This window comes from Myotis yumanensis, unplaced genomic scaffold (assembly GCF_028538775.1).
Source record: "Myotis yumanensis isolate MYYU_CA2020_CCGP unplaced genomic scaffold, mMyoYum1.0.hap1 SCAF_3, whole genome shotgun sequence".
Lineage (NCBI taxonomy): Eukaryota > Metazoa > Chordata > Mammalia > Chiroptera > Vespertilionidae > Myotis > Myotis yumanensis.
Window position 1 is genome coordinate 104,729,312 of NW_027223754.1, and position 19,306 is coordinate 104,748,617.

Consider the following 19,306-nt stretch of genomic DNA (forward strand, 5'->3'; position numbering starts at 1 on the left):
TTTATAATTGAGCCAGAAGTATCACTTCACTGTTGTTCTTAAGTTTCAGACATGTTACCTTTAATTATTGGCTATGTAGTTTTACTAACTGATGGACTGTGATTTGAATATCAATAAGGTAGCAGTCACTAAAGTCCCATGTCAAAGCTTTTTTTTAATATAAAGGACATTTCATTAAAAAAATTTTCATGATGCGCGCGCCGCTTGGCGCCAGCCTCGCGGGACCCCGGGCGGCGCACCTCCGCTTCCCCCAGCCTCGCGGGTCCCCGGGCGGCTTCGGGATGATCGGCCAGAAGACGCTCTACTCCTTCTTCTCCCCGAGCCCGCAGCCCCGAGCCGGCCCGGGGACCGGCGTGGCGGCCGTAGCTGAGGAGAGCGGGGATGCAGCGGTCAGCCCCGCCAAGAAGGCCCGGCGGAGCAGGAGGAGCCCGGCACACCGCCCTCGGCCCGCTGAGCCCCCAGCAGTTGGTCCGCATCCAGAAGAACAAGGCCGAGGCCCTGCTGAGACTCGCGGCTCGCAACGTGCCCGTGGGCTTCGGGGAGAGCTGGAAGAAGCACCTGAGCGGAGAGTTCGGGAAACCGTATTTTCTTAAGCTAATGGGATTTGTTGCAGAAGAAAGAAGACGTTACACTGTTTACCCACCCCCACACCAAGTCTTCACGTGGACCCAAATGTGCAACATAAGAGATGTGAAGGTTGTCATCCTGGGACAGGATCCATATCATGGACCCAGTCAAGCTCATGGGCTCTGCTTTAGTGTGCAAAGACCTGTCCCGCCTCCGCCCAGTTTGGAAAACATTTATAAAGAGCTGTCTACAGACATAGATGGTTTTGTTCATCCTGGCCATGGAGATTTATCTGGGTGGGCCAAGCAAGGTGTTCTCCTACTCAACGCTGTCCTCACGGACCGGACCAGTACGGGCGCATCAGGCCAATTCTCATAAGGAGAGAGGTTGGGAGCAATTCACCGATGCGGTTGTGTCCTGGCTAAATCAGAACTCGAGTGGCCTCATCTTCTTGCTCTGGGGCTCTTATGCTCAGAAGAAGGGCAGTGCCATCGATAGGAAGCGTCACCACGTGCTGCAGACCGCCCATCCCTCCTCATTGTCGGTGTACAGAGGGTTCTTTGGGTGCAAACATTTCTCTGAAACCAACGAGCTGCTGCAAAAGTCTGGCAAGGAACCCATCAACTGGAACGATCTGTGACCCTGAACTGGGGGAGGGGACGGGGGATGAGGGAGGGGGTCCTCCGGGCAGTTTCTAGAAGCTGCTGTTGAAGTATTTGTCAGTGACGGAGTCGAATTGAGAAAATAACTTCCCTAGTGATCCTTAAGCACTATGCACACCAGGGAGAACGTTTCCGTAAAGGGGCCATGTGCCAGGCTGCCCAGGAGCGGCAGTGTTATCCAGCAGAGACTGTACCCGGTGACCACGGGTCTGTCTCAGGAACTTGGCTTTGGCTTAGAAGACACGTCGAAGTTTTGGGAAAGGAGAGGTCAAATTCTCTAGACTCTCCTCCACTCTGTTTCCTTTATGGTTGAAGATGGGGAGATAAGCACCTTTTTAGTATCTCAGTTAGCTGCTCCTCACTTTTACCTGTAGGTTAAACATTAGGTTATAAGGTGTTGAGTGTTTTTATATAGAAAGGCCCCCTTCGCACATGGGCCAGGTGCACTGCCCTTTGATCCTTTACAGAGCCCTCAGGCCCCTCCTGGAAGGAAATGGGAGTTTTTTATTTTTGCCAGTTCCCAGAAATTAGGGGTCAGTTTCCTGATTGTAGCAGAGGAGAAAATTCCTAAGGAACAATTCCGGCTGTGAGCCTTCGGACTGGCAGAGGCCAGGAGAAGTAGGCCGGGCCTAGTTTATATTGTTCTCTGGGTGTTTCTAGGAATAAGCAGTGGAAGTTGAACAGGAAGGAGAAAGGGGTTTGGTTTGGTTTTGTGTTTTTTTAAGAAGGGAAATGGTTTTCTCCCATGTGTATCTTGAACTGGGAGAAAAGGCAGCATAGTGCCAAATGCTGTTTTTGCTGGACTGAAATCACATTGGGATACCATTTTCTGCAACACTGGAGAATTTCGCTCTTTTAAAAAATATTTAAATGCCTGGCTGACGTGGCTCAGGGGTCGAGGGTCGACCAATGAACCAGGACGTCACAGTTCGATTTCTGTGGATGTTTTGTATTTTTTTACTCCTTTGTTTAAGAGACCATCTTTATTAGGGTTGAGCCTCCATCCAAGGTCCTGTTAGAGATGCTGTGAGCTGGGCTCAAAGTTAAACCTGCTTAGAGTTTGGTAATAAAAGGTTGCTGAAGTTTCAAAAAAAAAAAATTTTCATTTGACTCTCCATATTACTAAAATGATTTGCATATTTTCATGGTATGCCAAGTGATGCCAGATTGGAAGTGGAAAATAATTCACTCACTTTCTTCTATGTCCTTCTTTTTCTAGGTGGGAGCTCTAAACAAAGGAGAAAATAGGGCTGAAAATTAAGGAATAGAAAAAATGTTCATTTATTTTTATGATATTGAACTACAAGAAGTACAGAACAAAAAAAATCATTTATCTTATTGTAATTGACAGTTCTGGAAAATAAGGATTTCCTAGCCTTTACAATCCCCATCCACATGTCTACCTTTCTAATAAATTGAATCTTTGTTTAGACATGATTGCAGCCAATCTAATTACAGTTTGATTCCATATGTAAGTTGGGTTTGCCCAGCTATGTGGATGTTAATAGACTGGGAAGTTCAGCTAATAGTTTTGGTGCACAATAAATGCACTCACATGAGGCTTTGTTGTACTGTTTTGCCTCTCTTGAAACTAGCCTTGAACTATTTGAGCATTTCTGCACAAGTATCTTTTGACAGAATTATACAGTGGGAAAAAGCACTGAATTAAGAATCAGAAGGTACAAAACCTAGCTGTGTGATCTTGGGAGAGTTACACAGTTTCTCTATCTGCAAAATGAGAATATGAACCCTGCTATTTTGTAGGCTCGTTATAAGAATAAAAGCAAATAATGTATTCTAAAATACTTGAAAACTCTAAACTGTTATGTACCCTTTAAACCACCATGACATTATTGTTATTGGCACTTTTCTAGGATCCTTCACAAGATCAATGATCATGTCAGCTGATCATCCAGAACTGACTTTTTCCCTGCACCTAATAAGGAGTGAACCAACCTATAACCAGCCAGTCCAGCAATGGAGCTTTGTCTCTGATTTTGCAGTAAGTGACTAAGGCTCTTACTTCATTTTCCTTTTCTGTTACCTCTGATTGCACCTCAGATTTTTAAGTACCTTCTCTTTTCCTCAAAGGTACGTGACTACTCAGGAACCTATACTATAAAACTGCTGCCATGCACCACCCTATTGCATCAGAAGTATCACCTGCCTGTCACCTGCAACCCCAGAGAACCTGTCACCTTTGATCTTGACATCCGATTCCAGCAGGTATGTCTCATAGGATTATTTTCCTGTGACTTGTAGAATCCCACGATGTTATTTGTTTGGTTTACTTTTATCAGTTAAAAAAATTCACACAGTGATTTTAATTCCTGTATCCTAGGGGGAAAAAAGGAAGTCAGACATATAGGAAGTAGGAAGAGAATTGCCTTTTATCAGTTGTTAGTTCAATATATAAAATCCATAATCTAAGAGTATGCAAGGGTTAATTTTTAATTATCTCTTCCTGGAGTTTGCTGCCTTAGAGATTTGAGAATTTTCCCTTGTTCTTCTGCATTTCTTTATCTTGTTCTTGACCTTTAAGAATAAATATTCTGTAGTTCATGCCACCTCAAAGTACCTAATTGCCATATATTAGAAGAAATGTGAAGGCACTTTTTGTCTAAGAATCAATACTAAATGTTTGCCTGCCACTGACCATGATGTTTACAAGTCCCTTATATACCCCAATAAACCTATGGAAATGGGCTCAAGCAAAGCTATTTAGTCTCATTCAAAAAATGAATTAACCTCGATAGTTTAGCCTTCTCAAAAAGGACAAAACCAATATTACAATTCCCTAAATTTATTTGGTTGGACCTGAAAATTACAATACTATGTTTAGTATTTTACATATCAGTGTACAGTAAATGTGTGTATCTGTGAATAATATGTTTGTGTACCATCAGAATAATCAACAACATATAATAGGGCTTTTACACTTCGTTTTAGGTCAGTGATCCAGTGGCGGCTGAGTTTAGCTTGAACACCCAAATGTACCTACTCTCCAAGAAGAGTCTCTGGTTGTCTGATGGATCCATGGGATTTGGGCATGAGAGTGATGTTGCTTTTGCAGAAGGTATCACTTTACAAATGAGGGGCCTGCTCTGTATGTTATACATTATATCTGTTGTGCTTTGCTTTATTAGAATTGTGTTTAGGAGAAAAATTGTAACCTCTTCTATGGTTTTGAGAATATAATTGAGTCTTTATCACTGTGGTAGGGCTGGGAGAGGGGGGTGTCACTGGAATTGGGTTTATGTTACTGAATGATTTTATTTTTTGGGAATTAATCTGTTTTTTCCTTACCTAAGTCGATTTTTTTTTCTTGAATGTATTTTCAAGTTTTACAAACTCAAATATTGCAGCTACATGAAGTTGTAAATGCCTCATGGGCCAGCATTGTGATTTTCTTGCCAAATATCTAGAACATGTGATAAGAGTTCAGTAATGACTGTGAAATAGATACTTGAATACCAGGGAATTTCCTTAAACCCTCTTTCACAATCAGATAAAGTTAATTCAGCTTTTTATTGATGTTTTTAGTGCTATTCTATAAAGTACTAATCTGCATTGTACCAACTAACTTATTTATGTAAACTAGGAGGTTAAGTTATAGGCCAAGACTTGAGATTATTCCACTACTGGCTAAATATGTGAAGGCCAATACATATTCAGTCACTTGTGGTCATTCTGCAAAGTGGTCATATATAAGGCATAGGAGTAAAATTGATCCTGAAGCTAATACTAAAAGGTCTTCTGCATTTGATGCCATACTAAGAAGAGAAGAAAATTCTCTCTGGTGTCATTAGTGTCACAAATTGTTTGCAGTGTTACATAATAGAAATAACATTTTTGCATCTCTGTTTCAGGTGATATTATTTATGGTCGTGTTATGGTAGATCCTGTCCAGAATCTAGGTGATTCCTTTTACTGCAGTATTGAGAAGGTGTTTCTGTGCACTGGAGCTGATGGCTATGTTCCCAAGTACAGTCCAAAGAATGCAGAATATGGCTGCTTAGCTGATTCTACTTCACTCTTATATAGATTTAAAATTGTGGTAAGTGTGGACTTCAGTCAAGATAAAGTAAATGAATGCTGCACTTACCTCCTCCCATAACCACATCAAAATTAAAACTAAATTATAGAACAACCACCCTTGAGAACCACCTGAAGGCTAGCTTAAAAAACTACTATAACTAAGAATATAAAGAAGAAGCCACATTGAGACTCATAGGAAGGATGGAAAAGCAAAATGGGCTGATCCCACACCCATGTGTGGCTGTTAAGAATAGGGAAGGATACCTTGGTTGTACAGGTTCCCTCAGAGGAGCAAGGGATGCTATCCCCACACTGGGGTCACCAGCCCAGACCCCCCAGTTTTGACAGTCGAAGTCCCCATGACATATGGCTATGAAAATCAGCAGGGTTTCCTTCCAGGTGAGACAGAGGATTGCTGTAGACCGACCCTCTTAAGGTATCCTCTTAAAGATCCTGAGCACAGACTCACTTGCTGACACTCATGCTACACTCCAGTGAAGAAACAGTAGATCAAAAATCACCAGGGACTCAGGGACATATGGGAATTGTGTAGCTTCACGGCAAGGGGTAGAGAAGCAAATCTGTTCAAGACTGAAATGCTGGCAGGCATCATTGCACCTTTGTTAAGCCCTTAATCCACACAGCCATCAGGTTCAGGGTGGAACCAAATCTGAGTCTCTAGTAACCTGCTAACACTTCTTGCCCCACCCTGGTGATTCCTTGAGACCCTACCCAACTGACACACCTGAATTGAACCTTTTTCAGCGGCTATTCGACACAAATGGCTGGCCTTGGTCCATGCTTCAAATGTTCCTAAAATCTGTCAAAGATCCACAAACTCCTAAAAGCAGAGGCTAGCCTGGGCATGTCCTATACCACTTATTAAATAGCCCCAAGCACAGTACTAGTGGCAGCCAGCCTCAGTTCACAACATAGCCTCTCCCAGGTGCCCCCACACATAGGACTGGCAGCAACAAATTACAGATCATTTTGTAACTCCTACCAGGTGGCCTGCACTGGCCACAGAAAATGGCTGATCTTGGCCTGTACCAAAGCCCCTCCCAAGAGTTCCCAGAACCAACACAGTAGCTAACTTCATGTCGTACCAGAGCACAACCCAATTAACTCCACAAATGACATACAGAAAGGGTGTACTAGACAGTCACCAGAGCCCTGCAAATGCGAATCTCATTCTGTGGGGTAAACCCCTGCACAACAATTCATCCACTGTATTCATGGCTGGTCCTACAGCCAGTCAGCCTGAGGGTCTATCTGACCCACTGATGTGCCAATAGCAATCAAAACTCAATTACAATAGGAGAGCATACACAACTCACAAAAGAGAGACCCTGAAGCACCCAGCTCAGGTGACCAGGCTGACTGTGCCACAGGACACCTACTGCATAAGGACACTCTGCCAAGAATGGGAGACATGGCAGATTTACCTAATACATAGAAACAAACACAGGGAAAGCAGCTGAAAAGAGACAAAGAAACATTTCCCAAGTGAAAGAATAGGGCAAAATTTCAGAAAAAAAATGGAGACTAGCAAACTACTAAATACAAAATTCAAAACACTAATTATAAGGATGCTCAATGAACTTAGGAAAGAATAATGAACTCAGTGAAAACTTATATAAGATGGAAATCATAAAAAAGAACCAGTCAGAAATAAAGAATATAACTGAAATGAAAAATACAGTAGATAGAATCAACAGCAGATTAGAAGAAGCAGAAGATCAAATTAGCAATATGAGAAAAAAATAGTGGAAAACACTCAATTGGAACAGAAAAAGAAAAAAACGAGAATAGTTTTAGGAGCCTCTGGGACAACATAAAGTGTACTAACATTTGCATCAGAGAAGTACCAGAAGAGCAAGGGATTGAAATAAATCTGAAGAAATAATAATGGAAAGCTTTAACCTAGCAAATTAAATAGGCATACAAGTTCAGAAAGAGCAGAGAGTCCCAAGCAAAATAACCCACATAGGGCACACCATAATTAAAATGCAAAGATTAAAGACTAAAAGAATCTTGAAAGCAGCAAGAGAAAAGTAGCTCCCATAAGGCCGTCAGCTGAATTTTCAAAAGAAACTTTACAGGCCAGAATTAGTGGGGTGATCATATTTTAAGGTATAGAAAAGTTGAATCACTATATTGTACACCTGAAACTAACATAATGAATATAATACTGTATACCAACGTTAATTAAATAAAAATATTTTAAATGGCCAGAGGATCTGAATAGATACTTCTGCAAAGAGGACTTACAAATGGCCATTAGATATATGAAAATATGATCAAAGTCACTAATTATCAGAGAAATTAAAACCACAATGAGACACTGCCTCACACTTGTCAGGATGGCTATCATCAATAAATCAACTAGCAAGTGTTGGTGAGGATGTGGAGAAATAGAAAAACTCATACACACAGAATATAAACTGATAGTTGACAGATGGAAGGGCAGTTGAGGGGCTGGTGAAAAAGTGAGGGGATCAAGATGTGCCAATTGGCAGTTACAAAATAGTCAGAGGGATGTAATATACAGCATAGGGAACATAGTCAGTAATATTACAGTATTATTGTCAGGTGGGTACTACACTTATGGGGGAAATCACTTTGTAAGTTATATAAATACTAAAGGCCCAGTGCACAAATTCATCCACAGGTAGGTCCCTCGGTTTGGCTAGCGATCAGGGCCAATCAGGGCCATGGGAGCTTGGCCGGGAAGAGGGGCCGTGGGAGGTTAGCCTGCCCGGGGCGGGGAAGGCCACAGGAGGTTGACTGGCCAGGGGAAAGGGCCACAGGAGGTTGGCTGTGGGAGCAAACTGACCACCAGGTGGAAGCTCCTACATTGAGCATCTGTTCCCTGGTGGTCAGTGCGAGTCATAGCAACCGGTCAACTGGTTGTTCTGTCACTTAGGCTTTTATATATATAAATCTAACCATTCTGCTGTACACCTGAAACTAATATAATGTTGAATATCAACTATAATTAAAATGACTTTATTTATTTATTTGTTTGTTTGTTTGTTTATTTATTTTTATTGTCTAAAGTTTTACATATGTCTCCTTTTCCCCCAATTGACACATCCCCCCAGACATTCTCACCCGGCAAGCCCCCACCACACCAGTGCCTGTGTCCATTGCTTATGCTAATATGCATGCATACAAGTACTCTGGTTGCTCTCTAACCACCCCCTACCATTTGTCTCTGGATCTATTATTGTTCTTCAAATTATGTTGATCATTATATCCCACATATGAGTGAGATCATGTGACATTTATCTTTCTCCTACTGGCTTCTTTTGCTTAGCATAATGCTCTCCAGTTCCATCCAAGCTGTTGCAAATGGTAAAGTTTCTTCTTTTTTATAGCGGCATAGTATTTCATTGTGTAGAAGTACCAGTTTTTTAATCCACTCATCTGCTGATGGGCACTTGGGCTATTTCGAAATCTTACCTATTGTAAATTGTGCTGCTATGAACATAGGGGTGCATATATCCTTTCTTATTGGTGTTTCTGGTTTCTTGGTATATACTCCTAGAAGTGGGATCACTGGGTCAAATGGGAGTTCCATTTTTGACTTTTTGAGGAAACTCCATACTGTCTTCCACAGTGGCTGCACCGCTCTGCATTCCCACCAGCAGTGCACAAGGGTTCCTTTTTCTCCACATCCTCGCCAGCACTTGTCGTTTGTTGATTTGTTGATGATAGCCATTCTAACAGGTGGTACCTCATTGTCATTTTGATTTGCATCTCTCAGATGATTACTGACTTTGAGCATGTTTTCATATGTCTCTGGACCTTCTGTATGTCCTCTTTCAAAGTGTCTATTTAGATCCTTTGCCCATTTTTTTGATTGGATCATTTATCTTCCTTTGGTTAAGTTGTATGAGTGCTCTGAAAATTGTGGAGATTAAACCCTTATCAGAAATATCATTGGCAAATATGTTCTCTCATGCAATGGGTTTTCTTGTTGTTTTGTTGATGGTTTATTTTGCTGGGAAGAAGTTTTTATTTTGATGTAGTCCCATTTGTTTATTTTCTCCTTAATCTCCATTGCCTTAGGAGCTGTGTCTATAAAGATATTTCTACGACATATGTCTGCTATTTTGCTGCCTATGGAGTCTTGTAGGATTTTTATGGTTTCCCATCTTACATTTAAGTCCTTTAGCCATTTGGAGTTTGTTTTTGTATATGGTGTAAGTTGTGATCTAGTTTCATTTTATTTTTTTTTTTGCGTGTATCTGACCAAATTTCCTAGCACCATTTATTGAAGAGACTGTCTTGTCTTGCCTCCTTTGTCAAATATTAATTAAGCATAATGGCTTGGGTTGATTTGGGGTTCTCTGTTCTGTTCCATTGGTCTATAGAGCTGTTCTTGTGCCAGAACCGTGGCTCCTCTATGTCATAAGCCACAACCCTGTTTTTAAGCAGGCGGGATCTCTCTGCTCCCTTTGTTTCTCAGCCTGCCTTTAGTTGTATTTACACAAGAGTCAGTTTCTGATACAACCCCTCGGCGGCAGTGTTTCTGTATTGATATCCGGGGCTAAAAGGCCCCTCTACTTAGTGTTTAGATTTTTCTTTCCCTGCCGCACTTAATACTGGGTTGCAGGGACAGACTGCCCCAGAGCTGGTTTCCTGTTTGTCTCTCCCCACTCTGATCCCCAGTTTCCACAAAAACAACTTTCCCCTGCAGTCTCAGTGAGTATTTTTAATTGGAAGATCCTATGTATTGGACTTAGCAAGCAAAGCAAGGAGTTAAAAAGGAAAAAAGCCAAAGGAAGCACGCAAACTCTTTTCCCCCTGGCGCTGTGCAGCCAGTATAGAACTTCAGGCTGCCTTTCTGGGCCCAGCCCAACTGTGGGCTAATATCTAGAATCCCCTTCTGCCAGCAGCCCTGTGGACCCCCTTCCACATTCAAGGGCTACACTGACCCCAACGGCTGCAGATTTTGTGGGTCACAGTCTTCTTCTGAGACTCTAGTCCCCACTACATACATTTCTCCCTCCAGCCTGGATCCCAGATCTCACCTTTCTCTAGGCCAGCGGTTCTCAACCTGTGGGTCGCGACCCCCTTAGGGGTTGAACAACCCTTTCACAGGGGTCGCCTAAGACCATCGGAAAACACAAATATAATTACATATTGTTTTTGTGATTAATCACTATGCTTCAATTATGTTCAATTTGTAACAATGAAAATACATCCTGCATATCAGATATTTACATTACGATTCATAACAGTAGCAAAATTACAGTTATGAAGTAGCAACAAAAATAATTTTATGGCTGGGGGTCACCACAACATGAGGAACTGTATTAAAGGGTCGCGGCATTAGGAAGGTTGAGAACCACTGCTCTAGGCCTGTGGTCGGCAAACTGCGGCTCATGAGCCACATGCGGCTCTTTGGCCCCTTGAGTGTGGCTCTTCCACAAAATACCACTTGCGGGCACACATGGACAGTGCGATTGAAACTTCGTGGCCCATGCGCAGAAGTCGGTATTTTGTGGAAGAGCCACACTCAAGGGGCCAAAGAGCCGCATGTGGCTCACGAGCCGCAGTTTGCTGACCACTGCTCTAGGTGATATCTGACCTTTCTGTGTCTAATTCACCAATTCTGGGTGGGTGTTGTTTGATTCAGCTGTTCCTTTTATCTGCTCTCTGAGAAGGTGCAGGGCCCATCCACATATTCAGCGCCGCTTTGTCTCCCACTGGACAGACTTTTTAAGTACCTGTGGTCGGGGAGGCTGGAGTCCCGGGGTTCATCAGTTCGCAGCTGAGGCAGCTGGTCCCTGGGCATTCTATTGTAGGGTCCTGGGAGGTATATGAGGTCTCCCTGGTTGAATGTAAGGCTGGGCTTCCAATCACAGCCGCTCTCCCCTTCAAGATGGTGCAGTCTCTGCCAAAACTACATTTTTTTCATTAGAGTAAGTGCTTTGACCCAAACAATGAACTAGGTACATATTCAAAGTTAAGCATTTTTGTCTTATGTTTTAATATAATAACATCTTTTCAAATGAAACTAAATTGTAAACTAAATGGTAATTTGTACTTGTACAAAATTAATAGGAAAACATTCTAAGCTTGCATGATTTGGCATTTTCTACAGCAATCCTTATTTTTCTTATTTCTTAAAGGACAAAGCTCAGCCAGAGACACAAGCCACCAGTTTTGGAAATATTCTGTTTAATGCCAAACTGGCAGCAGATGACCCTGAAGCTACTCTTTTAGTGAATCAGCCTGGATCCGATGGATTCAAAGTGGACTCAACACCACTCTTCCAGGTGGGCCAATACCAAGTTCTCTTACAATAGCTATGTGACCACATGCAAGTTACTTAATATTTAAATGCCTCAGATGTCTCATTTGTAAATACAGTAATAATAATATGTCATTTGGTTTGTGTGAACATTGAGTAATGCATGTAAACCACAACCAACCATACTGCACACATGGGTGAGCATTTAATTAACACTAGCAATTATTATTTTGATTAATGTATTATTATTTTTTAAGTCAATTTTTAATAAAGATCCTTATTCAGCCCAGAATAAATCTAAGTCTGATGGGTGGGAACTCTGCTTTCCTTATGCAAAATTGTCTTTCTGTTGACTTTTCATGGCCATTTTTGTGTGAACTGCTGGACTCAGACAAACAATGTGCACAGCACATAAATCTCTACTCTCAAAAACTTTATAAACCAAGATAAAGAATTATAACCTAGAGATAGACAGTAAAAACAGACACAGGTGACCATAACTACACTGAGCAGATAAGTAAGACAAATTCAGAGATGTGTTCACATTTTGAATCCTTGGGACTTTTAGGATATTTACTAAAAATTGTTCAGACAGAATGGGTCAGAGAAATGTGTTATCCTTATTCAAACTAAAGAGAGAATCTTAAGGAAACACATTTTGTTATTCTGAAGTAGAAGTATATATTTTTGTTTCTGTTATTACTGTTAACTCTGGAAGCATTTGACCTCTTCTAAATCCTAAAGGCTTCAAAGGACCATCAGAAAACCCTTCTTATCAAGTTCTGGAAAAGCAGAAAACTTTTCTATAGTCTTATATGTAAATATGCAGCAGAACATACTAGAAAAGAGGTCCAAAAGATCTGAGTTCTAGTCTTGCCTCTTCCACTTACTAGTTGAGTAACATTGGGCAAGTTACTTAACTGCTATGTATTCTTAGTAAGTTAGACTGATATCTAAGGTTCTTTACAGTTCTGACATCCTAAGACTACAAGTTATAGATTACCAAATATTTACCGGCACATGCTCCCTTAATTGTTGAAAAAAATAATTTAGAGTGTTACAGAGAACCTTGCACATACTACACATGCAGCAATAGTAAGTATATTAATTTTGCACACTAAATTAAATTAGCATTTATTATTACAGCCATAATTTCTCTTGCAAATAGTCATGAATTAAGTTGGCATAGTTACAATTTTCTAACAAACAGTGTTGTGTTTTTTAGGTCGCTCTGGGCCGAGAATGGTACATACACACGATCTACACAGTAAGATCAAAAGACAACTCCAACAGGGGCATTGGCAAAAGAAGTGTGGAGTACCAGTACCACTCTATAGTGAGTCCAGGAAAGCCCCAGCCAACTACCAAGAGCAGGAAGAAGAGGAAGATCAGGAGCACACCCCCACTGGTATGGGCAATTGGGGCTAAAAACAGCCGGGGAACAAACATCCAGCACATTTCTCTGGACCGAACCAACAAGAAGCAGGACCCCAAAGGAAGAGTTCCTCCTGACAGCATCCTCCCCTGGGAGCGCAACAGTCCCATCTCTGAGGTCAGCCTGGTCATGGTCATGGGAGGCATCCTCACTCTTGGCCTCATTGCCATTGCAGCAGTGATATGCAAGAGCAAGAGGAGTGCCAGGAGGAAGGATGCTCCAAAGGGCTCAGGCAGCAGCGAGCCCATGATGTCCCCACATAGCTACCACAGCGATAGCTCAGAGGTTTGATGGCCATGGGTGCAATTCAACATTTTCCTCAAGTGCCTCAGACTTAAAAGAACAGAAATCCAAATGCTTCTATACATGGCAGAGAATTGGGAACTTCTGTGACAAAGCTGCTTAGAGGACCTGACTGTGCTAATAAACTTTGATTTGAATTCTGTCTACTCTGTTATGCATCAAAGGAAAAATTCAGACCACAGACCACATTTTTTCCTCTTGCCCAGAAAGCAGCAACAATGTATTCACATATACCCAGAGCTATAAGTGGACAGCAAAGAATGTACTTCTCATTTTAGGCATTTTCGCTACACAATGGAGATGAATTTATTCAAAGGTGCTGATAGACTCTCTGAGCCATTTCAGAGGCATCTACTGTATGAACTTTGAAGGTGCAAGTATCACATTGGTTGTATAACATTTTATTACTAGAAATATTGTAATTGGTAGTCTGAGAAAATAATGCACATTGTTTATTATGACAAGTTTTCTAGTAAGTGAAGACAGCATAGAATTATGACCAAGGGTAACTCAACCCACAAATCACCTTTTATACTACTTGGGAGGGAATAGAAGGAAAAATAAAGGGAAAGTAAATCACTAATTTGAATTTGAATTGTTTCTCATCCTCATCAGTCCCTCCTTGTTTAATTTTCTTATTTAATTTTTAACTAAACTGAAGAATATGTTAAGTCTAGAAGGAATTGTTGAAGAGAGACTGCTCTGTTTTGGTAGAAAGTGAGAAATAGTAGAGTTCTTGCATGATCATATACCTAATTGGTGCTCAATATTTGTAGAAAATGAGAGGGTTGGTGACATTTTGACAGCAAAGAAGTGCCATAGAGTTAGATTCACATTTACAAGACAATCTTCTCTAAGAACTGAGCCTAGGTGTTTTCAGTATTGAACCCACAAGTGATAATGAGAAACATCGTTATCTGAAAGAAGAAAGTGGTGTTTTTTAACATCATATGTTTAACCAAAGTGCTTATTATACATACTTTATAGAATAAAAAAAACCATTTTAACAGATGATAATAGTACATTAGTTTAAACCTCAGAGTAGCATAATCACATGACCATGTCCAGAATTTGAATTGGCCATAGGACATTATATTACTTTCTAATCAGCATCTGCTCTAAACCCTGGAAATCTCTGCAACTGTCACTCCAGAGTTCTTGGTGGTGTCCAGCATCATCCATCATATTCTTCTTATATCCAAAAGGGAAGTATCATTCTTTGGCATCTCTAGTTGAATAACTGATGCATTGTGGTCCTCTCTGTACCTAAAAATATAATTTGTAACACTGCTTAGTGTGTTAAAAACCAAAGAACTTGATTGAATGAACTTACTTGGCAAGCCTCCCATTGCCTTTCTGAAAAATGTGCTTTCAGCAAATAGCAAAAATCTTGGTTTGAAATGAAAAATGTCAGCAGTTTTATCACCAATCTTTGAAAAGATAGTAAATGTATTGCAAGCAAAAGTAAGGTCAGTGGGGAAAGAACCATACCTGAAAACTAGCCTTTCAGTGTTTCCTGGAATCCCCTTTCACTTGCAGCCATAACCTGGCCACAGTGGACATCCTGGTGGAATGAAGATAATTAGAAGACCAATCTTTCTCCAGGTCATAGAGGTGCATTTGTCTGGTGTCTGTGAACACACCAAACATCTCTTGCTTGAAAGAAAAAGAAGCTACAGTAGTACTGGGAGAGAGGTAAAAAGTATCTAATACTTGCCTCTCTTCTTTTGGGCAGTCTCTTCACATTCAAAGTCTTTTTTTTTTTCTTTTTTAACTTTTCTTTTCTCGTCTTTATTACATTTTAATGATCCCTTTCTCTCTATACACATCCCCAATTAGTTCTGTTTCTGCTGGGGTCCAAACCCAGCGGGTCCAGGGGTCCCCAAAGGTGTGGACGGAGTCGGCGAAGAAGGAATGACACAGAGACAGCCTTCAGTTGATCAGCAGCCTAGCCAGGATCTCTAGCCAGGATCTCCAGCCAAGTTCTGGGTCAGGATCTGTCCAGCGAAGTTCTGGTTAGGATCTCCAGCCAGGTTCTGTTGCCATGTTCTCTCACTAGGTTCTCCAGCCAGGTTCTCCAGGTTCTCCAGCCAGGTTCTCCAGGTTCTCCAGCCAGGTTCAGTTGCCAGGTTCTCTTGCCATGTTCTGTCTAGGATCTTTTGCCATGTTCTCTCACTAGGTTCTGTCTCTAGGTTCTGTCTCTAGGTTCTCTCCAAAGTCTTTTTAAAGAATAGATTTTCAACCAGTGTGTTGGGGCAAGCACACTGGTGGGCTGCAAGAATTTTAAAAACATTAAATGTCTGACTATTTAGTCATGGGCACTAACCTCTTTTCCTTTAGATTATCAAATAAAAAAATAACAACAGCCAACACAACAATAGCCATCCAGTAGGAATACATCTAAATTATGCTTATTTTTTGTCAGAATGGCAAAAAATAAATTTTTTTGGTGGGCTGCATAATTTTAGTATTAGTTTATATGTGCCATGAAATGAAAAAGCTTGATAAATTGCTAGAGTAGTGTATTGGGTAATTTACAAATATCACCTACCACTCAACGATCCCCCAAAGAACTTTGATAAATATATAGCTCAAGAGTTCACTCATCAAATAAATATTAATAATTTCTTAATTATCCAGTTTTCTTTTGCTTTGCCTTTTGACAGATGATTAGCTACTTCTTTGGTTATCTTATAGCTTGTATAGGAATATCTGGGTTAAGCAGCTTTAAATAGTTCATGGACTTGATACTATTTAGCACTGGGTTCAATTTATGTAGACTGTTAAGGCAAGTATTCTCAATTGACTTGTTATTTTAGTAGTTAAGATGCTCAGGGCCTGACTACCATGCAATCCTGGGGGGTAGTAGGGGGTCTCTGTCACTAAATATAGTAATCAGTGAAGCATCACTACAAGAAGTCTGTTTTAAACTTTTGGGCCAAGTTATTTTTATACCAAATTTCACTCTACAATGAGTTGTTCTAATGAGACTACTGTATATGAATTAGAGAGCTTATAAAATACAGAATGTGTCTATGCTTTACAAACAAAGAGAATCTGTTTCTCTCTGCATCATTTTCTTAATATCTATATACTTAATGTGTGATTTAACATACATTAATCATAAAAACTCTTTTTAGTGGAAAAAAGTATCAGACAAAATGCTTCATTACTCAATAAAACAAACCCTTATTTTCTTTTTTAAACTTTATTTTTCAATTACAGTTTACATTCAATGTTATTTTATATGAGTTTCAAACTATAGCATAGTGGCCCTAGCCGGTTTGGCTCAGTGGATAGAGCATCAGCCTGCAGACTGAGGGGTCCCGGGTTCGATTCCAGTCAAGTGTATGTACCTTGGTTGTGGGCACATCCCCAGTAGGAGGTATGCAGGAGGCAGCTGATCGATGTTTCTCTCTCACTGATGTTTCTAACTCTATCTCTCTCCCTTCCTCTCTGTAAAAAATCAATAAAATATATTTTTTAAAAAACTATAGCATAGTGGTTAGACAATCTTTACAAAGTGATCTCTCAGACACTTCCAGTACACATGGCACCATACTTAGTTATTATAATACTAGAGGCCCAGTGCATAGATTCATGCATGGGTGGGGTCCCTCAGCCTGGCCTGCGCCCTCTCGCAATCAGGTACCCCTCGAGGAGATGTTGGACTGCCAGTTTCGGCCCTATCCCCGCAGGCCAACCCCCAAGGGATATAGCAGTGCTGAAGCGCAGGTGGCTGGGGAGGAGCCCCAACTAGGCCAGGCACAACTCCGCTGCCACTCATCCCAACCCCATTACACCTGCCCCCGCCCCGCTATGTTTGTAAAGCTTCTGGCTGAGCAGCACTCCCGCTGTGGGGGCACACTGACAACCAAGGGGTAGCTCCTGCATTGAGCGTCTGTCCCCTGGTGGTCAGTGCATGTCATAGTGACCAGTCGACCAATCATTCTGGTCATTCCGGTTGTTCGGTCATAACGGTCACTTAGGCTTTTATATAGAGAGATTATTGACTATATTCCCTATGCTGTATTTTTATACCCAGACCCTTATTTTTAATTATTGTGATACTATCAGAACATACACAAAGAATAATTTCTCATAGAGAACAAGATGTAAACAATAATAGGTTCTGAGATACTCGGTAGCTTCTGACCCTAGTTAAAACAAGGAATTGTTGATAGTGCATAGTAAACTCAAAATTAAATATTAAGCATTAGTGACTCTCCTAGCATCTGAACTGTTAACGTAAAAACATTCAAACCTGTAAATATTTTTGTGAGTTTATTTGAGTCAAACTGTTGACAATTGCCAAGAAGCAGAATATCAATGGATTGGGATAATGCTCTGGAGAAGGGCAGTTTTTCACCTATTTTTATACATTATAATCAAAGGAGAAGACATAAGTGGGTTACATGAAATCCATTGGTAGTAGATTAGGGAGGTGGGAGAAAGCAAAGCGGGGAAACCTCTGGGATTGGATAAAAAGTAAAATTATGCCCTAACCGGTTTGGCTCAGTGGATAGAGCATCAGCCTGCGGACTGAAAGGTCCCAGGTTCAATTCCGGCCAAGGGCATGTACCTTGGTTGCGAGCACATCCCCAGTAGGAGGTGTGCAAAAGTCAGCTGATAGATGTTTCTCTCTCGTAGATGTTTCTAACTCTCTAACCCTCTCTCTTCCTCTCTGTAAAAAATCAATAAAATATATATATTTTTAAAAGTAAAATGATAAACACATACTTCTTTTACTTAGGTGGGTGCAGGATAGTTAACAGTCAACAATAACATGATAACAATAACAATGAAGGAATTTATGGTCTCTGTCCTGGTGCCCAGGGGCATTTGGTTTTGCCCTGAGAGGTCCAGAAAAAAGGGAAGTTAAAAGTTACCCTGATATTTCAATGATATGTTATTATAAATGCAAAAAAGACAATAAGATCAGTTAAGGTAAAAATTGACCTTGTCAGAGAAAACACCAGCCTAGGAGATGACTGCCCACCATAACTCCTTTTAGTTAAAGTTTAATTTCAGACCATCCTTTGTGGTTACATAAGGTCTTTGAGTTTGAAAGACTGCCATGCAGGCCTTCCCTGAGCTTGTCAGGTTAGCATGTGGCCCCTTTTGTCCACACATCCCCCTTTTGGTCATAAATTAATCCAAAGGATGCATTGATGACCAACCTTTTGATTGAATAATGGAGTCTGGAGTCCCACAGTACTAGGAAGGCTTATTCCTAGGATGTCTCAATGTCAGCATTTGTCTTACTGAACAGGGTGGACCACTGGGGATGGGGCAAGACCATAACCTTAGATGGCATTCTAAGTCTAATTATTATTCAAAATACAATGCAGCTAAATGGGAGGCAGTCAGATCCTATATGTCCGTGTTAAAAAGTATTCTGGATCATTCCTAATTTTTGAGCCACCATGATCCGAGTCTTTTTTGCTGTTTGTCTTAAGTTTCGTGGGGGTGATTTTGCATCTAATATAACATCTACATATCAGGAACAACAGTAAGAATATTAAACCAGTAACACTAATTAGGAACAGAAAATGTTTAATATTAGACAAGGAAGGATCTGAGGAGAAACAAGTATCTACTATTATCCAGAAATTCTATTTTTCTTCTGGACAGTTAATTTCATCTATTCCTATATTTACACAATATTCATCTAAAATACTCATCTAGATTAGATCTATATATAATTCTATCAGGGGAATTATTAAGGAGCTGTTCATGGAAAGTTTTGTCCAAGGCAGGTCCTTTATAATAGACTAGAGGTCCATGCACTGGGAGGGGGGGAGAGGAGATGTCCCTCAGCCCAGCCTGCACCCTCTCGAATCTGAAACCCCTCGGGGGATGTCAGACTGCTGGTTTAGGCCTGATCCCTGTGGAACATTCCTCTCACAATCTAGGACTGCTGGCTCCCAACCGTTCACCTGCCTGCCTGCCTGATTGCCCCTAACCACTTCTGCCTGCCAGCCGGATCACACCCTGACCATTCCCCTGCAAGCCTAATGCCTAACTGCTCCCCTG

The 19,306-nt window shown here is 41.0% G+C and overlaps 1 protein-coding gene and 1 pseudogene across 1 annotated transcript in view; both read left to right on the top strand.

Moving 5' to 3' along the window:
- The window catches only part of FREM2 (FRAS1 related extracellular matrix 2), a 377,463-nt gene extending 360,699 nt beyond the window's left edge, over nt 1–16,764 (top strand). Inside the window, exons 19-24 of the mRNA XM_070409236.1 lie at nt 3,104–3,231; nt 3,321–3,455; nt 4,179–4,305; nt 5,099–5,286; nt 11,411–11,557; nt 12,758–16,764. Of these exons, the coding sequence (XP_070265337.1) occupies nt 3,104–3,231; nt 3,321–3,455; nt 4,179–4,305; nt 5,099–5,286; nt 11,411–11,557; nt 12,758–13,258 (1,226 nt within the window). The 3' untranslated portion in view covers nt 13,259–16,764. The remainder of the gene's footprint in view (nt 1–3,103; nt 3,232–3,320; nt 3,456–4,178; nt 4,306–5,098; nt 5,287–11,410; nt 11,558–12,757) is intronic.
- On the top strand, nt 282–1,207 carry LOC139005150 (uracil-DNA glycosylase pseudogene; annotated as a pseudogene).
- Nucleotides 16,765–19,306: the final 2,542 nt, after the last annotated feature.